The sequence below is a fragment of the Bacillus rossius genome, chromosome 13 (genome assembly GCF_032445375.1).
Source record: "Bacillus rossius redtenbacheri isolate Brsri chromosome 13, Brsri_v3, whole genome shotgun sequence".
In the NCBI taxonomy this organism is placed as follows: domain Eukaryota; kingdom Metazoa; phylum Arthropoda; class Insecta; order Phasmatodea; family Bacillidae; genus Bacillus; species Bacillus rossius.
Window position 1 is genome coordinate 17,460,846 of NC_086340.1, and position 12,635 is coordinate 17,473,480.

General features: G+C 39.0%; 1 protein-coding gene across 2 annotated transcripts in view; it reads right to left on the bottom strand.

The window, feature by feature from the left end:
* Positions 1-7,864, bottom strand: part of LOC134538286 (lipase member H-A-like) — a 28,162-nt gene extending 20,298 nt beyond the window's left edge. For both annotated transcript variants that reach the window (XM_063379460.1, XM_063379461.1), the window contains exons 1-3: positions 7,756-7,864; positions 2,888-3,026; positions 1,665-1,801 (exon numbers count right to left, since the gene is read on the bottom strand). In XM_063379460.1, coding sequence (XP_063235530.1) covers positions 1,665-1,801; positions 2,888-3,026; positions 7,756-7,801 — 322 coding nt within the window. In that variant the 5' untranslated portion in view covers positions 7,802-7,864. The remainder of the gene's footprint in view (positions 1-1,664; positions 1,802-2,887; positions 3,027-7,755) is intronic.
* Between the last annotated feature and the right edge of the window lie 4,771 nt (positions 7,865-12,635).

Genomic DNA, 12,635 nt, shown 5'->3' on the forward strand with positions numbered 1-12,635 from the left:
TAACATGCAGACATACATTAATTAATTCGACTATTTAACTTACACACACGGTCGTCGAGAGAAACTGATGGCTTGGGGGGGAAATGGTATTGTCGTGCTCCCTGCCTACCCGGGTACACACCATTGTGTACAGCTTTAGAAAAATAAAATCCATATGAGATAAAAAAAAAAAAAAACTACTCAATACATCACAGTCGTGACTGTTTGTGAAATGAATTTAAGAATGCGCTGAAGGCGGATAACTAGTTCTGCTTCCGTATTTCGTTTTTAAACTGTATTTTTAGAAGAGTGAAAATGACTAAAACGAGTGTTTTCAGAGTAATCTTTAGGCATGAAACATCCGGTAAAGATTCTTGAAAGCACACAAGAAACATATTTTTACGCCTTTCTCATAATTTGTCCACCATATAATGTTATGGTTACCTACCGCATGAATCTCATAGTCGTTCAATGCACGACGAGAAGACTTCAGTTCGCAGCCTTGCACTTAAAGATAATACCGAGCTAAAAACACTAGCGAGTGTCACGCTTATTATCCTGCCTCACAAATACTAATACATACACCTAACTATGTTTTCAAACACCACAATATTTAAAAAAAAAAATGGTTGTCTGTAAAGTTGGTTTACGGACGATAGTTTAACGTGACAACGTCATAACAAAACATTGATGAAATGATTGCATTCCTTTATGAATAAAATTGAATCATTTTTATTTTAATAATAAAATAATAAATACTTGAAATTATACTAGTAATCAGATTTTTAAAATTCAAGAATAATTAACCTTTATTGCCGAAATTGTTGTTGTAATAAGCATTGAAAACCACATTAACGTTTTACATCACTTTATAAACAGTCGACGAAACAGTTCACGTGTAGATGACTTGTAATTAATTTTAAAAACTCGGGTTTAGCTACAAAGTTTAAAAATAATTATGAACAAGTTTTCATATGAATAAAGTGTAATCAAATATCTATCATCAATTATATGAATCACCATAATTTTTTAGTCAATTGTAACATAACCTACTATTACTGCACTTGCCGACAGATGCTATTTTTTTTAATAATAAAAGTAATCAGATTTTTAAAATGCAAGAATAATTAACCTTTTTTGCCGAAATTGTTGTAATAAGCAATGAAAACCACATTAACTTTTTACTTCACTTTATGAACAGTCGACGAAACAGTTCACGTGTAGATGTAAGTTGTGTGCTGCCGCTGTCTTTCTTCTCCTCGGACGCATAGGCCAATCGAGTGGTACAATGAGCGTAACGGGACACAGCGAAACGGAACAATGTGCGTAACGGGACACTTTTTCGTGCGTGCAGCCGGCGTTCATCGATTTATTAGACGTTGTCACGTCAATAAAAATCCACCAACTGTAAACGTTACCGGCCATAACGGTAAATGAGATCTGTACGTATCACGTAACTGGTAAAAGTTCCCAAAGAATTAATTACGTTGGCAATAGTCTTTTAATTTCGTTCTACTACCAAAGTAAACTCGCGCATTAAAAAAAAAAATCTCGAAACTTAATTGTTTGGGGCCTTCTGAGGCTTATTCAGCAAAGTATTAGAATGATGTCGTGAATGGCGCAGTCCAACCCGTTGTTTTGATGAAAGGACCAGGTGCGTGGACAGCAATCGTATGTACCAGTACCTTCTGCGATGGGCATCACGGTTCTCTGGTTCGACTGGAACCCGTGTATCACCATGACCGTCGGGAACGCCGCGTCGAAGTGACCGAGTGACGATGCATCTCCATTCCTCAGAACACTGGGCAGCACCGGGTTCACTCTTCAAACAAAATAAACACAAAAACGAAACAATAATTAGATTTAATAATTAGGTACAGGTACTTGTAATGTATCAAGTTCTCATAAATGTGCTGCGGGTCGTTGGTAACATTCAGTGGCGTAGCCAGGATTTGTGTATGGGGGGTGTTAAAAAGCATGCCCCCCCCCCCCCCTTGTATTAAAGCGGTGGGTCCGGTGGTCCTCCCCCGGGAAAATTTGGATTTTAAGGTGTAAAATAGTGCTATTTTAGCAGTTTTCGGTACTTAAATTTAAATATTGTAATGGTAAAAATTGTATTAATTTTAATATGAAATTTGTTTGAGTGATGAATAAGAATTTAATTAAAGATTTGGTGCTAAGGGGGGGGGGGGTCGAACCCCTAACCCCCCCCCCCCCTCCTGGCTAAGCCCCTGGAACATTACAATTTAAAAAAATTACATACATCAAATCATTTACGAAATAAAATCACCAGGGTGTACTGAAAGCACAAAACTTAACCTAAAAACCTTCTTCACGTTAATTTTATCAGTCACTTATAAGTAGAGACCGGAAAAATTCGCAAATTCATTTCGCGATAGGCTAAAATACAAATAGTTATACCTCAGTGCTGCCTCTGCTATTGGCTCACAACTCACCTGGGTGACTCTGGGCCAATGAGAAACGCCCGACCAAAGCTTTATCGAATCACAGGCTGCTACGTTGGGACGTCTCACAAGACAGCAGCCAATGAGTGGGTGACATTTGACCGAGTGTACGTAGAACTATGGAGTTCATCCGGCAGGTCATTGAACCCGCGAATTTTTCCGGTCCCTACTTATAAGTCAGTGTAAGCCACATAAGCGCCCTAAAAGCGTCTTTTTTAACGACTTGATTACAAAACATTGTAATCTCTCTACTATCTCTTAACTTAATATTAATCTGTTGTACACACAGGACTTTCGGAAGAAATTCTCTGAATTTTGTTGAAAACCGCATCAGAATTAATTGCGTGGTTTAGAAGAAGTAAGCGAATAAACAAACAGACGCGGATAGCACATTAGTAAAATGCTATTTAGAGGAGAAGAAAAACCAATTGGTAATTGCTTACTTTGTGAACAACAAGTACTGGATATCTGACTCAGCGAAGAGTTCCTGAGTGTTTTCCTGAGTGTGTGCGCTGGAGTTTACCAGCGGGACGTCATCTGATTGTCTGCACGAAATAGCCACAATTTGGGTGATCAATTCAACTGAAAAAAAAAAAAAAAAAAAAATTCACACAAGGATGAGAAAACTTCGCAGAAAAATAAATAAAAAATACATATTTTATTTAAGGACTAGAACACATAAAAAAATATATATTTTATACGACAAAAATATTCATTTTCTTCGACAAAATATTGTGGTGGCCAAACCAAATAAGAAGAGCTAAAACATTGGTTTTGTAAATTTGAAGAAATATACATTTGAGTGAATGGAATAATTTTTTTTCTCATGTCGACATAATATTTTATACTGCGAAATATTTGTTTTAATTAATTTAATGTATTTATATCATCTAGTAAAAAATATTTCGTAGTTGCAGAAAAAAAAATTCCTCTCAGTGAAGAATATGAAGGTTCAGTAACCTACACTGTAATATATATATTGTTTTGTAAATGGAATAGAAACGTTTATGTTAAATTAAAGATATTTGTACATTTTTACATTTAATTGAAACCACTGTATCACTAAAAATAGTGTTCGCGGTAATACTGGGTTCTGATTCTTACACCGGGCATTTATGCTTTGCGTTGTCCTCCAATAGTTTAAGTTATTTGGAAACCGTTTCCTGAATAACTTTCCAGCATTAACAACACATATTAGTAAGCATAATGAAACAAAATAAACTTTAATTGAATGTTTGATTAACTTTCCCGTGATTTAAAAATGTATATACTTGAAAGAAATATAAAATTATACGCTAATTTGCGTAAGGAATACTTAGCATTATCTCGAAAAAACGTATTTCCTACATGCAAAAATAACCATAGCCATGTGTTGTACAAAGCTACAAAATATTTCTTGTAGCATTACAATCTATTTCTTGGCAACTGGTTTCCAAAATAATCTTCTGTTAAAGTAAAGGTAATTTTTTTTTTCTCCTGTTTACAGGATGGACTTCTTAGTCCTTACATAACCTATCTGCTCTCTGGCCGGTTACTTACGCCTCTGGCCGTGACCCAGTTCAGGCAACTTTCACAACTATTCACATACTTGCGATACCGCTGAATTCACTTGCCCTTGTAATGGAACGTTTCGGACTGATAAAAGTTTGTGACCTACAAATGGTTGCTATTAACCGTCTACGCAAATTGGTAAGGGCCCCCGCCTACACTACACCTTTATCTGCTTTTCTCCGCCATTTAATTTTACGGTCACCGCTCAAATTTCATAGTTGTCCTGTGACGACGAGAAGACTGCGCGCCTGTTCATCGCCTTGCGCTTAGAGGCGACACCGCGCTATACAAACACCAGAGAGCGTCGCACTTATCATCCCGCCTCGCCAACACAAATACACCTCTGACTAGGCGTGCCCCTTATCATTTATTTATTTTTTTAATTAAATAAAATAAGACCGTGTCCGAACTCAAGTACGCGGTATTGCACTTGTGACAAATGGCGTACGTGCGCAGACAAGATCCTAATAATAATTATAATTCCCACCAAGAAACTGAAAGAATTTGAAAGCAAACAACGGGTAAAGACGTTCTAAACACACACAACTCTTCCCCCCCCCCCCTTACTTTCTCTTTCCCCCATTCACCTTCCCCATGTAAACGAAATACTGATTACGCTCCTGCTTGCGAGCTTACGTACTTAGTTTGCCCTGTTGGCGTATTTGACGAATACGGACGGGTTCAGGGTTGGGCCTCTGCTAACGCCATTGGCCAGCCGAGCAGGTTGTTTGAACGGTTTTTTTTCCCCAACAAATAAATTTTATTGGAAAAAAAAAATAATGATCCACTTAAGTTAGTAATTTTTAATCCAGAATTTAGCGTCACTTGAATTTACGTTAAGTTCGCTTTATAATTCTACCGTTGTTTAGTAGTAACTATCGGTAGGCTATGTATGTGCATGCATTTGTAGAGACTTCAGTATAAAGTGAAAATGATTTTGTGAGTCATTCAATTACTTAAACGCTACATCTAGCGTAATCAACAATTTTTTTTTTTTTTTTTTCAAAATTGTGTTTGTTCAACTAGATGTACGCGAGAAGTACACATTTTACAGTTAAAAGAACAAAGGCCTACAAGTATATACTTCAGGCGGATTCGCACACGGCCTGAGTTTCATGTTGTTCTGCAGTTTGTATTTTACTGACGCAGAACACGTACACTCAAACTGCAGACCAGTTATAGAAACAGCAGGGAACGGTATTCTTCGAAGGCCGTTTTCCGTGTCCGTTCCAGAAGAACGTTTGAAGGCCCTGGTTACACTGTCAAATTTTTGCTTCCAACACATTCCAATATGTTTTGTCAAAGTTTTGGAGGGTTACGACGTCACGGAAAACTTCGCTAAAGCAGCCAAATTTGTTTGACAAGTTGGATGACTCGAGTTTCCATAAAATATATTGCATATAGGATAGGTTATAAAATATGTTGTATGTTGGATGCAATCAGCCAATCAAAATCCTGCCTATGACATCCTTTTCCGTCATAACGAATCTTTAAAATGGCGAAGAACAAATGGATATTTAAAGAGGTTATAAAAGTAAAATAACTAAAATAACGATAGTATGAATGTCATATGCGAAATAGTGTTATGTGTGAAAAGGAAATCATGTTTCTATAACTTAAAAAAAAAATCAATGAACATTTATTTTTATTATATGACGAATATTATTGTGGGTTAAATTTATGTATGTTTAAAAAAAATTATAAATGTAAAAAAATTGCATAGCAAGTTCAAAAATTCAATCCAGCACGAAGATTTATTTCATTTTAATATATTAAAAGTACATTTAATTTAATTTCAAAGTAAGATTCAAACTGGAAAGTTTGTGATAGCTCAGGCCAAAAATAAACTTTCGATGGTGTGATATTATTAAAAACATATTTGAGGTTTTTTTTCCAAAATTTATTTCCTGTAGAAAATTGGAAGCCATTTCCGTCCAGTTCCACCTAACAAACTCTGTTGTCAAATGTAGTTGGAGACAAGTATTTAACCGTGAGACAGGATCCCTATTCCCCACCCCTCATGGTGCTCGGACCGTGTGATTAATGGGCGTCAAGTTAAGCTCAAGTGAATTTTCAAGCACAACAATAAACTGATTGGGATCAGCTACAGCACCACGATATTTCTCACCTTACGTCACCTATGCAAATGTGAAAACACTGCTGAGCTGCACCGGGGGAATATACTTATAGATGGAGGTGATGACATTTTGTTTATTCTGAACGTTTAAAAATAACGTGACTCGACACCTGCTGGAAGTATAGTCTAAGTGTTGCACGTTGCTACCTGTACCTATATCAAGTTCTGTAATTAACGATAGATTTAGTAGATACCACTTAAGGAAAATCATCAAGAACTGTTGCAGTTGTTTACCATGTTATTATTTTTTTTTTTGTAATTTTATTTTTCCTAGAGACTTGAATCCATATGAATATAATTTCCCCGCTGTCATCGAGTAAACGTTAACTAGGCCTTCGGTTGCACTGTAATAACTACCTAATTTCTAGATGCTGGCACGCTGGTCAAAATAATTAGGGGATCAGACGTAAGTGATTAGAGGGTTGATATCAGATCATTGCTGGGTTGTTTCGTGTTACACGTTCCCGGAAGATGAAAACACATCGATTATCAGGTCAATGCAGTAGCCAGGTGTGTGGTGAAGGGGGGGGGGAGCCCTGTGGGGTCCGGACCCCTCCCTTTAAGGATTTATATACATACACACACACACACACACACACACACACATATATATATATATATATATATATATATATATATATATATATTGAAAACAGAATAAGAAAAGTTACAGCCACTTAACAAAATAATATTACAGAGAGTTTTGTTTGTATGTATTATTGTAATCAATATATGTAGTGGACCACAATAAATGCATTTCCTCTCACATCCAGCCGAATATGCCTCATACACACAAGAGAGGCAGGATTTGTGTTTGCAAAAAGTCTTACTTAATGCCGGTTTGTACACGTGTGAGTTGTAAGCATGGAGTTCATACAAACTTGACATGTGGGTTTAATGTACTCTATATATATATATATATATATATATATATATATATATATATATATGACTTGTTTTGACGAAAGCATAAAACAAATGACTAAAGATGTTCAGTTTTCTTTTCTCAAGCAAAATCATTAGTTTAATTTCTATGTGTGAAGAACGTTTGACTTCTAAAAGTCTACTGTTCCCTGAGATTTTATGTAACTATTTTCTTTTAAAACTTAATTGAAAAGTAAACTTGCTAGTAAAAATTGAAATTTGGCCCGGGCAATTCAGGGCGCGTTTGCTTCCGCGCACGACAGCGCCGTGGTCCGTGTGCATACAGGGGGCACGTGACTGAGAGAAACTACACCAATAACGAAGCACAGAAATGCTACAGTATGTTAACACACAACTTTGCCACACAAAAAAAAGGGTGCTCCTACAAAAAAAAACGCAGCGCGTATACGAATGCTTCGTTGTGTCAAAATTATAAAGCAATTGGCAAAGAACTTTCTGAGATTTTAAATTTTGAACAAACGAACCATTAAATTTTTTATTTATAAAGATACGCCATTTTCCGTGACAAATTCTCAGAATTAACTCAGAAAAAAAAGAAGGTATTTGAAACATGCAAAAAAAACCATAGCCAAGTTCCTCGTAGCATTACAAACAACTGTTTCGTTGGCAAAAGGATTCCAAAAGAATGTTTTGTAAAAGAAAAGAACATTTAATTTTTTTTTCTGTGCGGTTGCCTACCTGCCAGACAAGCGGCGCGCGCGAGCCTCGCTTCCCTCCGGCCCATCGCGTGCGACTGGCGGGGCGAGTTACTCCAGGACTCGCCGCCCGGGGCCCGACTCGCCCGCCTTCAGCGCTATCTACCGCAGATACCGCCGCGACCCAAACAGGAGCTGTACAGCGCTGGCCGAAAGTCTTTCGGAGCCGTCGGCGCGGTCAGAAGTTGTCCTACAGCGCGGGCCGAAAGTCTCACGGAGCCGTCGGCACATCGGCACGTGGAAGTTAGGGCCGATTCCATGGTGACGCGGAAACCTAACAAATGGCGAACAATTAAATTTAAATTTCACGGTTACAAAAAAAAAATATTTTAATTGTAAAATACGAGGGTAGGTTTTTTTTTTTCAACTTCCGTTCGGGCTATAAAAATAAGACAAGTTTACACAACATAATAATTTTAATCACCATTTGCACACATGGGCCTTACTTATTAATCGCCAAAACGATCGAGGAATTTGTCATACCGTAACACAAGCTTCTCGATGCCTTCTAAGAAGTCAGCCGCCAGTGAATAGAGATACAGGGCCAGCGCCTGGGTCTCCCTCTCCCTCACGACGCCAATGTGAGGCGGGTGGACTAATAGTGTGGCGCAATGGCTCCCGCATCAACGATTACCGAAGGAGATGCGATTAGTGGGGCAGATTTAGCCGCGTTGGGCGATTTTTGGTAGGGGCAAAACTTATGGGTTCGCGTCACCGACATGCTAGTGACGTGTTGCGCCAGACTGGCGAATCGCAGCGGCTTGTGTACATGTATACGCATATATACACTAATACCTACATTGTATATACTCGACTGTATCATGTGCGTGTTGGACTCTTTTTGGATGGGTAAAATCTATTGAGTTCGCATCACCGACATGCTGTAGTAGCAGTAAGTGAAGTTAATTTGACTACGTGAATACATGACCTAGGTCTGGCATCACTGGTAAGTCATAGCTAGGTAATGAAATTTTACGTAATTTTGACATACCACTGACATCTGTTGTGACTAAAAAAATGATATAAGGATAAATTATATCATGCTGACATCGTACTGATATAATACCAAAATAATTTTCTTACGTACATTTGACGTAGAAATGATGTCATATCACTAGAGACCTGCAAAATTCGCGGATTCGATGACCTCCAGGATAGACCCTACTACACTCTACACACTCGGGCAAATGCCACCTGCTGACTTGTGGGTCGTCTCGACCGAGTGTCTGTGATTCGACACTTCTTTGAGTGAGGGACTCTAATTGGCCCTCATTACTCCAGATTAACAGTGGACCAGTGGTAGAAGCAGTGCTAAGGTATAATTATTTGAATTGTAGCATATCACGAAATGAATCCGCGAATTTTGCAGGTCTCTATATTACACATTTAGAAAACATGTTTTATGTTTTTACTTCTGTGGACAGTTCCCGTGACTGGCTATTTTTTTTTGTATTGCATTTACTGCGGTGCGTGGTTCGCGACTTCAACTTTCTTTCGTCCGACGTCGTGCAAACGAGCGACGAGCGACATCGTGGTTTTGTGGGAACCCATCGGTCAGGAAGCGGTGACTGACATCTCGCTGGTGTCGACGTGGCTCTTCCTGTTCGACAGGGGTCTTCCCTGGTGTGGCCGCGTTTCCCGTGGGACACGACGGCACAGCCGAGACCAGGGCGACCCGCCAGACTGTCCATCCGCATTTTTTGTTCGTTCACTGCTACAGTCTGTCTCACGCTTGGATCGCAGTAAAAAAGTAAATCACGACCGCTGTTGTCAGATCGACGCTACCCAGCCTGTTAACATCAATTTTTTTTGACGTGACAACGTCTAATAGATCGATGAACGCCGGCTGCACGCACGAAAAAGTGTCCCGTTACGCACATTTTCCCGTTACGCACATTTTCCCGTTACTCCGTGTCCCGTTACGCTCATTGTACGCTTGCGCCGCATCTATCTCTCTTCCACTCAATTGGAACAACCATAGATTTTGACTTTTTCGAGGCACGTTAAACTTGAAACGCACTCCCATTCGTTTCCTACTTTTCCTATCTTCGCCCTAACCTTAACAGAATAACACAGATTGGAAGAAGTTAAATAGCCAACGTGTAGAAAAGTTATAGTTAAAATAATCTGTTCGTTAAAGTAATAAACATATTTGAATTAATGAGTGCAAATAAAAGTAAATTCATCAATTAAATTGTAGATTTCATTTCACTCCTTCTTTGTATCCATACAAAATAGTGATAATTCAATAAAAGTGATTCAATTTTATTCATAAAAGTATGCAATCATTTCGTCAATTTTTTGTTATGACGTTGTCACGTTAAACTATCGTCCGTAAACCGACTTTACAGACAAACATTTTTTTTGTTTATCATCTTTAATTACAGTAAATTTTACTGTTTTTTTTATATTTTTATACTTTAAATTAGTGTTTTTTTTACAGTATTATCACAGTTGTAGTCATTCTGGCAAAATAAAATTATTCATTCACCAATTATTCTTTCACAGGAAAAACTATTTTCGGCAGTACATCACTATAAATACCAAGTTATTCCACAAAAATTATGATTTGTGCTCAAAAGAGACATTTTTTCTTTCAAATTTTAAATGATACCAAATATGTTTGAAAAAAAAAAAAAGGTTGAAAACAAAATGGCAACTTTAAAATCCCACTTCTTATAAATAACGAATATTATCAAATGATGCTCGCGACGAAGCATTACAGGAAAATGTATATCCAAAGTTCTCATTCCAAATTTTACTTTACAAAATACAATATTTCAGATAGATTTTAAAAAAAAATCCTTGCATTACCAAGATGTGTCTGAATAGTTTGCGCTCTCCGGTGTAGATCTGGAAAAAAAAAAAAAGAGAGATCACCGAAACACGGACAGAGATAATGGCAGATTTCGTGCATTGAAATGATACGGTAAATGCCCATTTAAATGCATTAAATGCACACTGCTATCTAAGGATAAGACGGGCTATATCTGATGTACCCGTGCTTTGCCACGGCAGTCTATAGGCTGTCACACTGCTCATTACACATTCCACAGGGGAGCGAATTTGTAGCATTCGCAAGGGTGGCCCAGGAAGTTTCATGTTTTTTTTTGTTGGGGGGGGGGGGGGAGGGGCTGGGTGTTTTGCTCGTGCGATTAACCAACAAGTCATCTCTGGATACGGTACTTGTTGCATACTGTCCATATTTTGGCCTACGTGCGTGCAATGAGCAGAAAACCTAAAAACATACATGCAGTTTTCCATAAGGCATACTTTTAACTTCTAACCGGTTTCACAGGTAGGCCCCCATTAGTGAGGGGCTTCTCTGCACCGTCCGCATCCTATTAGAGTTTGATATCATTACACAACGAAAACGTTGAAAAGTGCTGACTGACAGCGGAGTGAGTGGTCAGTGCAACCACTCACCACCAGGGGCGCTGGCGTCCCTGGTCACTAAATCCAGTACTGGAAAAATAGCAAAGCGGACCACGAGTCCAAGTGCCCAACCCCCGCATGGTAGACTCTTTTCTACTCTGTCCAATACTTCATCCAGACCATCCTCTGTCACCTGTATTCTTCGCACCCCGCATGAATGTGTCCAGGGTTTTCCCTGAGTCTATGCAGGTTTTACCTGGGCCCAACCTATCTCTAGTTATAGTCTAGATTTAAGAGTGAGGGGAGTTAGTCATGGCGCCAATCGTTGCCATGGCTGGCCAATCCCCTCCTAGCACACGATGCATGCACCCTCTCCCGCATGGCTAATCCCAGCATGACTAGGCGTATAGGCTTCGGCCTGAGACGCATCTAGGTTCCTCCCCTAACCCGGACCCCTCCCAAAAACACTTAGTTTTAGTTAGGTTAAGGAAAAAAAATTGTTGCATTAAATTTCGGCCTTGAAATTTAATTCCCATCGCACCCAAAGAAGTTTCACTTCAAAAAATTACAGTGTATGTACATTTAAACAATTTTTGAAATCGGTCCGGTAGTTTAAGAATTTAACTTCGTACAAACACACTGTCTGTACAGTGTCAGACGTAGGTATAGACGACAGTGTTGCGTAGATTACTATTTTTACTTTCAATAATGCGAACGCGACGATGCTAACCGGGCTTACAGGTATTTCTTTCTTTTTTTTTTTTTTTTCAATCCTCGCGCGTCGGTGATTGAGTAATAACCCCCCATGTTACCTGTTCGACGGGACTTCAACTGCTGCAGTGTGTTTTAGTAAGAGGGGCGGTTCGCGGCCCTAAGGCAAGTACCGTCTGACGTCTGTCTGACGTGCACACGGCGTGCTGTGACGCAAGCGACCGGTTGCATGATGGGCGGAGCGACAGTTAAGATTCATTGACTTCCAATCAGAACGACCGTCCAATCGGCCTTCGTGCATCTTCGGATTTTTTTTTTTTTTCATTGGCGTAGCTGTGTTCATAAAGTTTGGGGGGGGGGGGGGGGGGACAAATAATTATTTTGATGTCATGTAAACCCATTCCCCTGTTACTAAGACGGGGGGTCCGGGGGTCCTCCACGGGAAAATTTTGATTTTAAAAGTGCAAAATAGCGGTTTTTAAGCCGTTTTTGTATCCAACCATTGGATACATCGATGTTAAAACTATTATTGTTTCTTTAAGATAGAATTTGATGAGTGAAGAAATTACAAATAAAGTTGGGCAGAATAATATTATAAAATAAAAATATCACGGTCTAGAAAGTTTAAGGGGGGGGGGGCAGTCTCCTCCACCCAAAAAGTTAAGGGGGACACGTCCCCCCTGTCCCCCCCCCCCCCCCCGGTTCCTACGCCCTTGATTTTTTTTTATTTTTAAGCGAAACTTCTCTACAGCCGAAAGATCAAGTAGAAGCGATGAC